The sequence below is a fragment of the Schistocerca gregaria genome, chromosome 3, assembly GCF_023897955.1.
Source record: "Schistocerca gregaria isolate iqSchGreg1 chromosome 3, iqSchGreg1.2, whole genome shotgun sequence".
In the NCBI taxonomy this organism is placed as follows: Eukaryota; Metazoa; Arthropoda; class Insecta; order Orthoptera; family Acrididae; genus Schistocerca; species Schistocerca gregaria.
Window position 1 is genome coordinate 788,000,778 of NC_064922.1, and position 15,137 is coordinate 788,015,914.

The window sequence follows — 15,137 nt, forward strand, 5'->3', positions numbered from 1 at the left end:
CACATCTTGCGAAAGTTGTTTTCGTTCTCAACTTTCGCACACCAGTGTATTCCAAACTGAGGTGACAAAAATCATTGAATACCTCCTAATATCGTGTCGGACCGCGTTTTGTCCGGCGTAGATAAGCAACTCGACGTGGAGTGGACCCAATAAGTCGTTGAACGCCCCCTGTACAAAAACTGAGCAATGCTACCTGTACAGCCGTCCATAATTGCGAAAGTGTTGCCGATGCAGTATATTGTGCACAAATTGACCTCTCGGTGATGTCCGCCAAATGTTCGATGCGACACATGTCGGGTGATCTGGGTGGCCAAATCAATCGCTCGAATTGTCCAGAATGTTCTGAATATCGCATAGTTATCCATAAAGATTCAATGAACACGCAGACCGTGAGTGGCTGAAAATGATCTCCAAATAGCCAAACATAACCATTTCCAGTCAATGATCGGTTCAGTTGGACCAAAGGAACGGGTCCATTTCATGTAAACACAGTCCACACCATTATGAAACCTCTAACAGCTAGCACAGTGCCTCGTTGACAACTTGGGTCCATGCCTTCGTGTTGTCTGTGTCACACCCGAACCCTACCATCAGCTGTTACCAGCTGAAATTGGGACTCGTCTGACGAGGCCACGGTTTTCCGGTATTCTAGGGCACAGCCGATTTGGTCACGAGCCCAGGAGAGGCGCTGCAGGCTACGTCGTGGTATTAGCAAAGGCACTCACGTCGATCGTCTGCTGCCAAAGCTCATTAATGGCCATTTTCTCCGCGTTCTCCTAACGGATACGTTCGTCGTATATCTCGCATTTATTTCTGCAGATATTTTACACAGTGTTGTTTGTTTCTTAGCACAGTGCCTCGTTGACAACTTGGGTCCATGCCTTCGTGTGGTCTGTGTCACACCCGAACCCTACCATCAGCTCTTACCAGCTGAAATTGGGACTCGTCTGACCAGGCCACGGTTTTCCGGTATTCTAGGGCACAACCGATTTGGTCACGAGTCCAGGAGAGGCGCTGCAGGCTACGTCGTGGTATTAGCAAAGGCACTCACGTCGATCGTCTGCTGCCAAAGCTCATTAATGGCCATTTTCGCCGCGTTCTCCTAACGGATACGTTCGTCGTATATCTCGCATTTATTTCTGCAGATATTTTACACAGTGTTCTTTGTTTCTTAGCACTGACAACTTTACCCAATTCCCGCTGCTCTCGGTCGTTAGGTGAAGGCCGTCGGCCATTCGTTTACCGTGGTAAGAGGTAATGCCTAAAATTTGGTATTTTTGGTACAGTCTTGACATTGTGGATCTCGCAGTATTCAGCTCCCAAACGATTTCCGAAATGTAATGTCACATGAATCACCTGAGTACAAATGATAGCACCGCCAGTCCTCTGCCCTTTTATACCTTGTGTTAGCGATACTACTGCCATCTGTGCAGGTGCATATCGTTATCCCATGACTTATCACCTCAGTATATAAACGTACGCGTGGCAGTCTTTATTCCTCCCCCCACTCTGCCCTCTTTCTCCTACTGGCTCCACCCCCCCCCCCTGCCCTCATACTTCTCCCTTAGACCTGGAGGCAGCCCCCCCCCCCCCCCTTCATCAGTGTGTTTGTGACTGCATCGCCGATGATCGTCACCAGTGTTTCCGTGCGTCAGTGTTTCTCCGTTGTCTTCGTCTGTTCTACTGGTGACAACCATTCTGTACCACGCCTTCTGTCGAACGGCTTTTAATATATGTATTGCCATGCTTTTTATGTTTTCTGTCTTCTATGTCTATCTGTCGTATCTACTGGCCGGAGAGCGGCGTATGAAGGCCGCTGCCGGCCCACCTCATCTGAGGCATGAAATTACAATAAAGGAAAAAAAAACATCTATATTCTATTTGCAAGTTCTAACGTATATAATACTGTCACCTAGCGAAGTGTGTGTTGTAATCTTCCATGAGTACAGTACATTTCTATCCGCTATACCCGCCCACTGCGTAGTACAGCGAAAGTTTCGTAATATTCTCAAATGCGAATATGATTCTCGTTTCACATGACTGACGCGTTGGCGTCACTTACTTGCAGCCGCTGTGCCACCGGCGCTGATGCTGATCGTGATCACTCTGGTGGGCTGTGACGTGGCGGGCATCATCGCCCTCCTCGCCATCAACGGCCTGTGCATGGGCGCACAGTACACGGGCAATTCCATGAACCTGCTCGCCATCGCGCCCAACTTTTCGGGCACCATGCTCGGCATCTCCAACACGTTCGCAAACGCCGCTGGTATCTTGGCACCGTACGTCGTGGGATGGCTGACGAATGACAACGTAAGTACTTCAGTGAGCTGTAGTTCAGATTTGATAGCATTGAAACATCCAAAAACTTATCGAAAGATAAAGATTTCGTTGTGTGTCCTCCAAGGAAAATGCATAGTATTAAATCAGGTGCTACATCTCAAATAATAAAACGGAGTAAAAAAAAAGGATTTAATGTACTGTCGATGACGAGGTCAGAACACAATCTCGGATTGGGCAGGAATGGAGAGAGAAAACAGCCGGAAATTTTATAAAACAACCATCTCGGTATTCGGTAGTCCGAAATCGTCTCTATTGAAGGTTCATCCATCATAGACAGATTTAACTCCGCTATGGAAAGGAGGAGTCTAACGCATAGGTAACCCATCCAAAAAAGGTGGAAATACGTCTGTCACGTATCAGGAGTTGCGTGTAAGAGAACGTAACTTTATTCACTATATTTGAAACAAACTTTGTAGCGGCTACGTTGAGTTACTATTACTAATAGTTACAAAGTAATTCTGCAAACAAGTCGCAAGTGTGGTGATCTCCTCTCATTAACTTTTCTTTTTCACCAAACTTTCAATTACTTTGGTGCAGTCCACTTCTGTGATAGTTCCTTCATCGCATAGTAACACTTAGTGTCCTCAATTGTACATATGTTGTTGCATATGTACGAGAGGGTGCTGGTAAGTCCTTGGCTTTATAAAGAAGAAATTCTGTTATGAGTTTGAAAAAAATTCACTCAACATATTCCTCCTTGAGCTCAGCACCTTCATGGTATCTTTGTTCGAGCTTCATTAACCCATCTAAAAAAAAAATTAAAAAAATCGAGTGTGCTGCAAAACCACTCATCCACAGCCTTTCTGGCTTCCCCAGTGTTTGGAACTCCTCTTCCCTTGATACGTTTCTTGAGGTTTGGGAACAAATAATAGTCTGATGGCAGGTGAATAGAGGGCATATTTCATGATTTAACAGTGAAAATCTGCCAACTTCTGCTGCGTAATAGCCACCTTGTGAGAAGGGGCATTGTTCTGCACAAATAAGTTTCCATTTCCCAGTTTTCCTCGGCGTTTGCAGACCAGTTATTTCTTAAGTTTGTTAAGAGGTTCAGTTTAGTGCCGTGATGGTCTTACCATGCAAGCTGTCAGTACATAGAATTCCATCTTTATCCCAAAAAACGGAAGCCAGTGACTTGTCTGCTGATCTCTCTGTTTTGAACTTCTTTGGATGTAAAGAACCACCGCGTCTCCATTGTTTGTACTGTTCTTTGGTCTCTGTGTCATAAGTGTGTGTCCAAGTTTCATCCACGGTGACGAGATGATACAAAAATCACACAGGATCTCGGCGAAATTGGACCGAAATGGACTATGAAGCAAGCAAATGTTCACACATTTGGTCTGCACTGAGACATTTGGGAACCCATTTAGCTAAGAGCTTTCTCATGCCCAAAATCTCACGAATAATATGGCCCAAGCCTTCTAAGGATATGCCCAGGGTCTCTGCTATCTTTTTACCAATTATCCTCCGGTCGTGCAGGACGATGGATTGAGCAGTATCCACGGTTTCTCGAACTGTGATTCGAGTGGCCTTCCAGGATGCTCTTCACCTTCAGTGCTGAACTGCCGTGTTTGAAATGCATCAACCCAATTCTTGATAGTGGAGCAGGAAGGGCAGCTACCACAGAAAAGCCAGACACCTCATCAAAACTTTGTTTAGCCATGTTCCCCTTTGAAATAAAAAAAATAAAAATAAAAAAAATACTTCACCACGGTACGACTGTCTTTTGCGGTAAATCCTCTAGTTTGTTGCGCCATTTTCACTTCAAACATGCACAGAAAAATATAAAGGACTGTTACTGCTTCTCAATAATTATCACCTATAACGCAAGGAACAAGCTATAATGCCAAAACATGAAAATTAATCTACAAGCAAGCCAAAGACTTGTCAGCAATCCATCGTAACCCATTCGGCGGCCCCGACGATTGGCACTGGAATGGAAATTGTGAAGCTATGCATGGCAGCTGACAGAAGACTCAAGATAAAAGGAAAAAAAATTCTACAATTTTTGCTATCTACGATTCAGTTTGGTACCATGATCTCTTAACACACAATCTATCAATCAGTCCCTTTTGTCTGGTTAGTCTTTCATCCGGCGAACAACGTCCTCATTCCCTCTCTTATCAGTCCAGTGGATTTCCAGAATCCTTCTGTAACATCAAACCCATCTCATATGCTTCCACACTATTGTTTCAATTTCCTCATAGTCTGTGATTTATGTCCACACAGTACTGTGCTCTGGAAGTACATCCTCCAAATTTTTCTCAAATTAAGTATCACACTAACTTTCAAGATGCTTTCTATCTTTGCTTCTGTTACTTTGCTTCTTATATCTTCCTTGCTTCGTTCATTTGCTTCCGACGTAGGACAGTTCTTTCCTCCGATACGAGATCTCAACTTTAGAATTTAATTTTGTGGCTAATCATATTTCTACTGCTTTTTTATTATTATCGTGTGCATCAATTGCAAAAAAATACTTATATATGTTCGATCAAAAAATACACGTGTGCATCTATTTACATTATATTTTCAGTGGCCCACACTACATATAAAAGGCGGAAGACTCAGTCATGTGGAGAACCTCGTCAAATGATTCATTTAGACTCTTCATATCACAAGGGACACATCCGTTAGGCCACTCATTTACAATGTGGCTCAGTGTCTGAATCCCACCACAGTGGCACGTACTGTCAGTGTAAAATCCCCACTTGTGTGTGTTGTATTTGCGCACACCTTCTCCATTCCGGAGTATATTAAGTCGTACCCAGATCTTCCTGGGCTGATAAAAGCCCGGAAACGTTAACAAGTGGTTGTCAGTAAGTTCGTGGTTTCGGGTTTCCGTAGCTTCCCATTCACGTTTCCACTTAGAGTACCGAGTGAACCCAGTAGAAAGCGTTTTGACTCCTATTTCATATGCTGGTCCTCTGGATCTGAGGCATTTCCTAAGCAGCTAGAGTAAATCTTCGTGAAGAGGGATTGATCCGTTTTTAGAAATTTGTTGACAATGGTTGTAGACAGCCGCCTTTCGACGAATGTCGGTAGATGTAGATTAGTCGGCTTGAAGATGTACTTCTGACTGTGCAATTAATTTCACAAGCTGTTACATGGTCGCGAATAAAACAGTGGCCCGAATATAGAATAAATTTCCTTTACTTTACGCCTATGGTTACAATTTTTTTGTCATCGATCTATAAGGACCATCTTCATATCTGTTTTATTAAAAAAACACACTAATGTACTGCACTATTTGACGAAGCCACTACGGCTTCAGTATATTAGGACTTTTTTTTATAAAACAGATCTGAAGATGGTCATTATAGACCAAAACGTGTAGTCTGATGACAAAAAATTTATTGTACGAATAATTTTTGTAATAGCTGCATTGAAATGAACGTCAACTTTCTTTACATGAGCGCTGAGGAGCCAAACTGTTGCGCAATATTCTGCTACAGAGAATACCAACTCAAGGGATGCTTCGTAAACGCCCGACGCCTTTGCTCCCCAAATACTGCCTGCCAACTTCCTCATCAGGTTGACCCGTGTCCTTCTTAGCTGTGCTGGAAAGAAGCAAGAGGTGTCAGGCAGACGGGAGTCTGGTTCGCGCACTTATCTGCTCTTGTCCAGGATTGCATGGATAATACTCTTCCGAAAATCCGGTGGTGTCTCTAATGTTATAGATTCTACACACCAACAATTGTCTATTCATTCTATCTTCTTTAATTAAAAGTCTTCCAAAGCCCTTACAAACTCTAGAAACAGAGTCCTTGTATCCATATCGAACCCGTTTCTTCTTATAACACAGGTAAGAGTTATTCTCCCCCCCCCCCCCGTTCCCCTCCCCTCCCCGCCCCGGAGGGTCACACAGTATACTCTTTCTTCTGTCCGCTCAAGGCTCAAGTCTTTGGTTTAACTGTGGAAGTATTTCCCACTCATAACATTGACACCGTTGCTTTTAAATTGTCTGAAAATTATTTTGGCCATTCTAAATTCCTTTCTCGATTTCGTCGCATTTTTCCTGCATTGTTTTCCTTTAGCGTCCTTGGTTTTCTGTTTTATTCATTTCTAAGCGACTTACATTGCTTTATTCCTTTTTCTTAACTGAACTTGGTTTTCTTTCCCTCTCTACTCCTTCAGTTGGTGCATTTCTTATGCTACACATATTTTCTTCAAATTCACTTTTCTTATACTTACTTTTGTCTGTCAAGCTTGTACGATTACCCTTTTATAGGGCCTTCCATTCCTCTCCAACTGAACTATCTACTCTGGTCTTCGTCTTCTCTGTATGTACATTCTCAGAGGACTTTCAAAGCATATCGTTGTTCAGAAATTCAGTCTACTACTTCTTTGTCAATTGATTCTTCCTGAAGATGCTCTGAAACTTCAACCTACTCTTCATTATTACTTAGTGGCGATCTGAGCATATATCTGTTCCTAAGTGCTTCTATACCACATCAGATTTTGGAATCTCTGTTCGCCATGATGTAGTTTCCTTGTGCCTCTTTTCGTTGTGTATATTTTGGTCTTGCTATTTTTGAATAGTATATTCATCAGACTCCGATGATACAGTTGCGGAACAGTTCAGAGAAAGTTTGAGTCTCGTAACAAATAAATACCCCACTCATACGGTTATAGTTGGTGGGGACTTCAACCTACCCTCGGTATGTTGGCAAAAATACTTGTTCAAAACCGGTGGTAGGCACAAAACGTCTTCCGAGATTGTCCTAAATGCATTCTCCGAAAATTATTTAGAGCAGTTAGTCCACGAACCCACGCGAATTGTAAATGGTTGCGAAAACACACTTGACCTCTTGGCCACAAACAATCCAGAGCTGATAGAGAGCATCATGACTGATACAGGGATTAGTGATCACAAGGTCATTGTAGCTAGGCTCAATACCATTTCTTCCAAATCCATCAAAAACAAACGCAAAATAATTTTATTTAAAAAAGCGGATAAAGTACCACTAGAAGCCTTCCTAAAAGACAATTTCCATTCCTTCCGAACTGACTATGCGAATGTAGACGAGATGTGGCTCAAATTCAAAGATATAGTAGCAACAGCAATTGAGATATTCATACCTCATAAATTGGTAAGAGATGGAACGGATCCCCCGTGGTACACAAAAAAGGTCCGAACGCTGTTGCAGAGGCAACGGAAAAAGCATGCGAAGTTCAGAAGAACGCGAAATCCTGAAGATGGGCTAAAATTTACAGACGCGCGAAATTTGGCACGTACTTCGATGCGAGATGCCTTTAATAGGTTCCACAACGAAACATTGTCTCGAAATTTGGTAGAAAATCCGAAGAAATTCTGGTCGTATGTAAAGTACACAAGCGGCAAGACGCAGTCAATACCTTCGCTGCGCAGTGCCGATGGTACTGTTATCGACGACTGCGCCGCTAAAGCGGAGTTATTGAACGTAGTTTTCCGAAATTCCTTCACCAGGGAAGACGAATGGAATATTCCAGAATTTGAAACACGAACATCTGCTAGCATGAGTTTCTTAGAAGTAGATACCTTAGGGGTTGCGAAGCAACTCAAATCGCTTGATACGGGCAAGTCTTCAGGTCCAGATTGTATACCGATTAGGTTCCTTTCAGATTACGCTGATACTATAGCTCCCTACTTAGCACTCATATACAACCGCTCGCTCACCGATAGATCTGTACCTACAGATTGGAAAATTGCGCAGGTCGCACCAGTGTTCAAGAAGGGTAGTAGGAGTAATCCATTTAACTACAGACCTATATCATTGACGTCGGTTTGCAGTAGGGTTTTGGAGCATATACTGTATTCAAACATTATGAATCACCTCGAAGGGAACGATCTATTGACACGTAATCAGCATGGCTTCAGAAAACATCGCTCTTGTGCAACGCAGCTAGCTCTTTATTCGCACGAAGTAATGGCCGCTATCGACAGGGGATCTCAAGTTGATTCCGTATTTCTAGATTTCCGGAAAGCTTTTGACACCGTTCCTCACAAGCGACTTCTAATCAAGCTGCGGAGCTATGGGGTATCGTCTCAGTTGTGCGACTGGATTCGTGATTTCCTGTCAGGAAGGTCGCAGTTCGTAGTAATAGACGGCAAATCATCGAGTAAAACTGAAGTGATATCAGGTGTTCCCCAGGGAAGCGTCCTGGGACCGCTACTGTTCCTGATCTATATAAATGACCTGGGTGACAATCTGAGCAGTTCTCTTAGGTTGTTCGCAGATGATGCTGTAATTTACCGTCTAGTAAGGTCATCCGAAGACCAGTATCAGCTGCAAAGCGATTTAGAAAAGATTGCTGTATGGTGTGTCAGGTGGCAGTTGACGCTAAATAACGAAAAGTGTGAGATGATCCACATGAGTTCCAAAAGAAATCCGTTGGAATTCGATTACTCGATAAATAGTACAATTCTCAAGGCTGTCAATTCAACTAAGTACCTGGGTGTTAAAATTACAAACAACTTCAGTTGGAAGGACCACATAGATAATATTGTCGGGAAGGCGAGCCAAAGGTTGCGTTTCATTGGCAGGACACTTAGAAGATGCAACAAGTCCACTAAAGAGACAGCTTACACTACACTCGTTCGTCCTCTGTTAGAATATTGCTGCGCGGTGTGGGATCCTTACCAGGTGGGATTGACGGAGGACATCGAGAGGGTGCAAAGAAGGGCAGCTCGTTTTGTATTATCGCGTTATAGGGGAGAGAGTGTGGCAGATATGATACACGAGTTGGGATGGAAGTCATTACAGCATAGACGTTTTTCGTCGCGGCGAGACCTTTTTACGAAATTTCAGTCACCAACTTTCTCTTCCGAATGCGAAAATATTTTGTTGAGCCCAACCTACATAGGTAGGAATGATCATCAAAATAAAATAAGAGAAATCAGAGCTCGAACAGAAAGGTTTAGGTGTTCGTTTTTCCCGCTCGCTGTTCGGGAGTGGAATAGTAGAGAGATAGTATGATTGTGGTTCGATGAACCCTCTGCCAAGCACTTAAATGTGAATTGCAGAGTAATCATGTAGATGTAGATGTACTAGCTGACTTTTATTGGAGAATTCAACTAGTCTTCCTTCTTTCTTGCTCCTGTCATCTAGCCAGTAGTTACCCGTGACTCTGTCCCCTACTAATGTGATCCTGTCCCACACGAACATTCGAATTTCATCTTCCTTCACATACTGAATTATGTGTTCATTTCTGTCATATGTTCAGTCTCTTCACGTTCTCCGTGTGATATCGATTGTACACTTGAATTGTGATTATTAGCGTAGGTTTGTTTTCGATTGTAATGAGAATAAACCTGTCGCTGAATTGTTCACGCCGGCCGGAGTGGCCGTGCTATTCTGGGCGCTACAGTCTGGAACCGAGCGACTGCTACAGTCGCAGGTTCGAATCCTGCCTCGGGCATGGATGTGTGTGATGTCCTTAGGTTAGTTAGATTTTAATAGTTATAGGCGACTGATGACCTCAGAAGTTAAGCCGCATAGTGCTCAGAGCCATTTCAACCATTTTTGAATTGTTCACAGTAACTCAGTGTACGCCCTACTTTTTATTCTTAATGATATTGCATGATTAATCATAGCATATTGCTTTCGTTGTAACATTTTCTGATAATGTTGATATTATCGTGTACTGTCTGACATCACTGATAGCTGTTACATCCTGTTACAGCTTTTGCATTTGATTTCTCAGACTTTCTAGCTTCTCTGCCACGGTCAGACCTCTTGCATTCGAGGCTCAGACTCGTGGAATATTATCCTTTCGTTGCTTTTTTAATATTTTCCTCGTGTTCACCGCCCTGTTGTCTGTGTGAATTGGGGACTACTTCGGAATCGTCTCACCGTGGAGTGACAACTTCTTTTTCATTTACGGGGTACATTTCCTAGGTGTACAGATTGTGTCTCTTTAAGGCAGAGGTTTCCATTGCCATTTGCATTGTCAAATCGCTGACCATTGGTGATTTTTCCGGCCTTAGGTGGAGCTACCCGCGTGAAGAATAAGAGGATGCCATAACCCTCTGTCCGTTCCTCCACTACTTTGGCAAGGCCATTGGCGGAAACAGATTTCTTATACCTGAAGTCTCCGGATGTCTGAGTTGTTGATTTTTATTCAGAGTCTAAGGTGTGTCTTCGATCCAACATTGGACTTAGTGCGTTTGGAAAAGTAATCAGACGCTAGCCCTTAAACACGGTATGTTTCTTTAAAAGGTAATTGAAATGTTTATGCATAGGTAAATAAATAACACATTCAAATATGTGTGAAATCTTATGGGACTTAACTGCTAAGGCCATCAGTCCCTAAGCTTACACACTACTTAAGCTAAATTATCCTAAGGACAAGCACACACACCCATGCCCGAGGGAGGACTCGAACCTCCGTCGGGACCAGCCGCACAGTCCATGGCTGCAGCGCCTTCTGACCGCTCGGCTAATCCCGCGCGGCAAATAACATGCAAAATATAAACAAAAAAATATATTAATGTTTTTAAACTGCGCTACAGAATTAAAAGATTACCTTTTCGAAAGCCGCCAATGGCCTTACCGCGTGGTAACACCGTTCCCGGAGTTAAGCGCTATCGGGCTTGGCTAGCAGTTGGATGTGTGCCTGTTCCGTTCCGCCGAGCATTCTTGGCAGCGGAGTGCACTCAGCCGCTGTGACGCCAGTTGAGGAGCTACTTGAGTGATGATGAGCTGCTTCGGTCACAAAAACTAAGGCCGGCAGAGCGCTGTGGTCATCATGCGCCCCCTCCATATCCGCATCAAGTGACGGCTATCGGCTAAATATGACACGGCGGTCGGTCGGTACCGTTGGACCTTCCGAGGCCTGTTCGGAGGGACAGTTTTTTTCGAAATCCCGTAATTGTTCCCCATTGCGAAGTCTGAAGTTTTGCACAATTGTGCCTTCGTCATTACAGAGGTAGATTGTAGTTACTTTTGAGACAAATTTTAAACTTACACGTTTCAATGGAAAACAATTATGGGGTTTCGAATAAATGGTCCTTTAATTTTGCTGCACTGTATATTTGAGAATTGAATGAACACACCTGACTCTGGTCAGTAGTGGAAGATTTAGAAGAGTGGCATGATTCTCGGTAGTCTGGTCTCGGAACAAGTAGTAACAGCTTCTTTTATTGCCTCTTCCAGCAAACGCGGACGGCGTGGAATACTGTGTTCTACATCTCAGCGGGCATCGGCCTCGTTACGTACGCCCTGTACGTGCTGCTCGCCACGGACAAAGTGCAGCCATGGAACGATCCGCCCCAAGGTACGTAACTACCCCACAGAAGATCCACTCGCTACGTTGCACTAAGAGAGATGAAACAGTGCAGTAATGTACGCGTCGTTGAAAGCACGGTCTATGTTGTTCGTTTATATTCCTGTTGTTTCATGTACCCGTCAGATCTACGTAAAAGTGCCGATTTTCGAACGTTTCTGCACCACATAATTATTCAAAAGAAGGCCCATAACAGGCTAAAACTACTAACTGGCCGAATGTGGAAATCTGAATCCCACGAGCATAATCCATAAATATAAAGCTTACGCCTGGCCTATCCATATCTATACCTTCTGCTCCTCCTGAATTTCATCACTCTATCCAATCCTTACACGCCTTACCTATCTTTCCGCATGCGATTATCTCCTCACACTAGCATCTAGCATTATATCATAAATTTCTCACACACCCTTGAACTCCTTCGCCTTTACTACATCTCCTATAACTGTGAGTCCCAACATCTTACTGACTCCACCATAATTGAAAACTCTAGCCTTTACCGCACCTCTATCAACACATCCCCTCATCCCTCCATTTCCAAACACCACGTGTCTTTTGACAGTTTAATTTCAGTTACTTTCCTTTCTAGATAATGAATTCATTCCTGTAATCTACCGTTTCTTCCAATCAAGACTTATTTACCCATCCCATCCTGAATGAAGATTCCAGTTCACTTGCCGCACGGGGTAGCCGAGCGGTCTTAGGCGCCTTGTCACGGCCCACGCGGCTCCACCCGGCGGAGGTTCGAGTCCTCCCTCGGACATGGGTGTGTGTGCTGTCCTTAGTGCAAGCTAGATTAAGTAGTGAGTAAGCTTAGGGACTGGTGACCTCAGCAGTTTGGTCCCATAAGACCTTACCACAAATTTCCAAAATATTTCCAGTTTACACTTTCCTAGCCCACCTATATCCTATCTTTCCCACAAAGACCTATACATTGCTTATCTTTTTTCCAGATAACACCCTGTTCTGTAATGCTGTCAACACAAACCCAACCCAGTTAACATTATCTTTTTCCAGATAACACCCTCTTCTGTAATGCTGTCAACACAAACCCAACCCAGTTAGCATTATCTTTTTTCCAGATAACACCCTCTTCTGTAATGCTGTCAACACAAATCCAACCCAGTTAGCAGAAGGCCCCATCTCATCATGAAAAGAATTTTCATCGTATCATAAACATCATCACTTAATTAAACCTGATAAATTATTTCGTATATAGTTTAAAGTTGAGACCTATGGCAACCGAGCAGGAGATGTATTTAGACAAAGACGGAGAACCACTCTGGTATTCTCTTCAGTCGGTACAGGGAAGCACGAAAACACAATACGAGTGGCTGGACGCGGATTTGAGTTCCTCTACTTGACAGCTCCTTCATCGCCTCTCAGACACCCCACTGCATACACTCAATAGAAATTACCTAAGTTTCAAATATGTTAGAGGCCGATTATTTGCGGTTTTTCCTTTCAGAAGATTTAGCTGAATCAACCAGTACTGCTCCACATTCACACATTTCGCCATGAGATTAGTATGAACGATTAATTAGAATGACGTTGTGTGTAGTTACTGTCAATGTTTGGTTGAAGTTGTTTTGCCATAAAATGACTTCGATTTTGTTAGAATTATGTAAGGAAACATTAAGCTTGATACGATTTGTTATTATATCAGAAATACAATCTGACATGTAGATTCATTGAAAACCATTCGTTAATATCAAGATAAACCCAAAAAACTAACTGGATTGAAACGTTATTATTTGTATCGACAGTACCGCTTCCAAACAGTTGGGTGAGACATTATTCTGTGGAAGTTATTGGGCTATAAGAACAGAGAAAGGCTGAATGGAAAAGTCTGCTGGTAGATGAGCTAAGTACAAACAACGCCGTGCTACAGCAGACTGTTTCATCAGTATACGGCTATACGATTCGCTGAAGATGGTGCAGGAGTGATTGCACCGAGCGAGATTTTTAAGAGAGTGTACTTACATTCGGGAGGATCGGGATTCTACCATTTATCTGGTCATCCAAAGTTACGTTTTCTGTTTTTTTAAGTGAGTGGCGGGATGATGTTTTCGAAAAGAAAACTGCGATTTCACATCCCATCCTTGTTCAATATTAACTTGTGTTCCGTGTCTTACGATCTCTAATATACCTCCCTTTATTGTCATCTGCAAGAATTATTTTCTCGCAGACAAATTACTGTGAGTGGTTGGAATATTTTGCGATCTTTTCCTGTCTGACTAGCTAATTCACGGGAAGTTCCATACGTACAGTTTCTGCTCAAATGCCAAACATTTCTCTACATTTCACTGTTATTTAGACCCAAGCTGCTCAATTACTAACAAGGCAGTCTGGAATGCTGTAGATTTTAACAATAAGTGTTCCACATCATTTCGATAAAAGAATTGTTCAAATGATCTATTGAATATGTAACTAACTAGCTAACTAGTAAATCTGCAAATTTTATTTCACTTACCACTTACGATGTTTTGGTTTATCTTTACAGAGGAAGAGTCCAGAGTGGAAGAAAAACAACAGAATGGACTTGACAACCCCGTCTTCGAGACAGAGCGATTCTAACAAAAGTCACGTTATTTGTCACTATTTATTTTCTCATGAGTTTTGTATGTCATTATCATTCATCTGTAATAAAGTCATCAGTTTTTTATTTATTGTCTTATTTTATCAATTGTGCTATCGTTTAGTTTCACTGCATTCAGCGCTGCGTGCCACTAAACGTTTCAATTTTCTTATTTATGTTTGCTTTGAATAAAAAATTCTGAATATCTTTTAAAGAAAGTAATTGATTATCAGGTGACATTCTGATTGCCATTGCAACACGAGAATAAACGCCATCAATTCAAATGAAAGATTACGAGAGTTGACAAGATAACAATTAATTAGGAAAAATCAGAGACCACTATTTAAAAACTAAGTTTTCAGGACGTACAAAATTATCAAGTGGCATCAAGCCTGACCAATGGGGGAAAGCAGTCATGCAAAATAAGTACCTATTAAAACATATACTTTGAATCTACGGGCTGGTTGTCAACTGTTTGTGATTGATTGAATTTTACCTGCTTCACTACGCCCTGAACACAGTGTAATCTTCCATCTATGAGTATTTACTTTTGCTACCTGCTCGACCTTACTGACGAGAGCTAGCAGCAGACTGTTAAGGTGAGTTGGGCTAATATTTGGCTATTATAATAGCCGATATAATTCGTCGTGGGGATACTTGCTCTAAAGGTGTTATTCCTAAAAATACAATAGGTTTAACTTTTATCTTTTTTTCACAAGTGGTCATTCATTCGAAATAATACTAAGCCAGGAAAAATTGCATATTCAAATAGTACTGGAATGAATACAATCCAGAAAAATCTGTGATGGTAGCCAACAACAAAAACGTTAAATCACATGTGTAAACCAATCAAAGCAACAGACTTCTGAATGGTGGCCTTACAGACGAGCAAATAGTGGAAGAACATGGATCGCTGAATGAACATATGAAATATAACGAGTGCACATACAGATTGCAC

The 15,137-nt window shown here is 42.4% G+C and overlaps 1 protein-coding gene across 2 annotated transcripts in view; it reads left to right on the top strand.

Moving 5' to 3' along the window:
- The window catches only part of LOC126354240 (sialin-like), a 516,792-nt gene extending 502,526 nt beyond the window's left edge, over window positions 1-14,266 (top strand). The window contains exons 10-12 of one of the 2 annotated variants that reach the window (XM_050003740.1): window positions 2,069-2,310; window positions 11,472-11,592; window positions 14,105-14,240. In XM_050003740.1, coding sequence (XP_049859697.1) covers window positions 2,069-2,310; window positions 11,472-11,592; window positions 14,105-14,178 — 437 coding nt within the window. In that variant the 3' untranslated portion in view covers window positions 14,179-14,240. Of the gene's footprint in view, window positions 1-2,068; window positions 2,311-11,471; window positions 11,593-14,104 lie in introns of both variants that reach the window. The other variant, XM_050003742.1, reaches the window with a different exon arrangement.
- The last annotated feature ends 871 nt before the right edge of the window (window positions 14,267-15,137 follow it).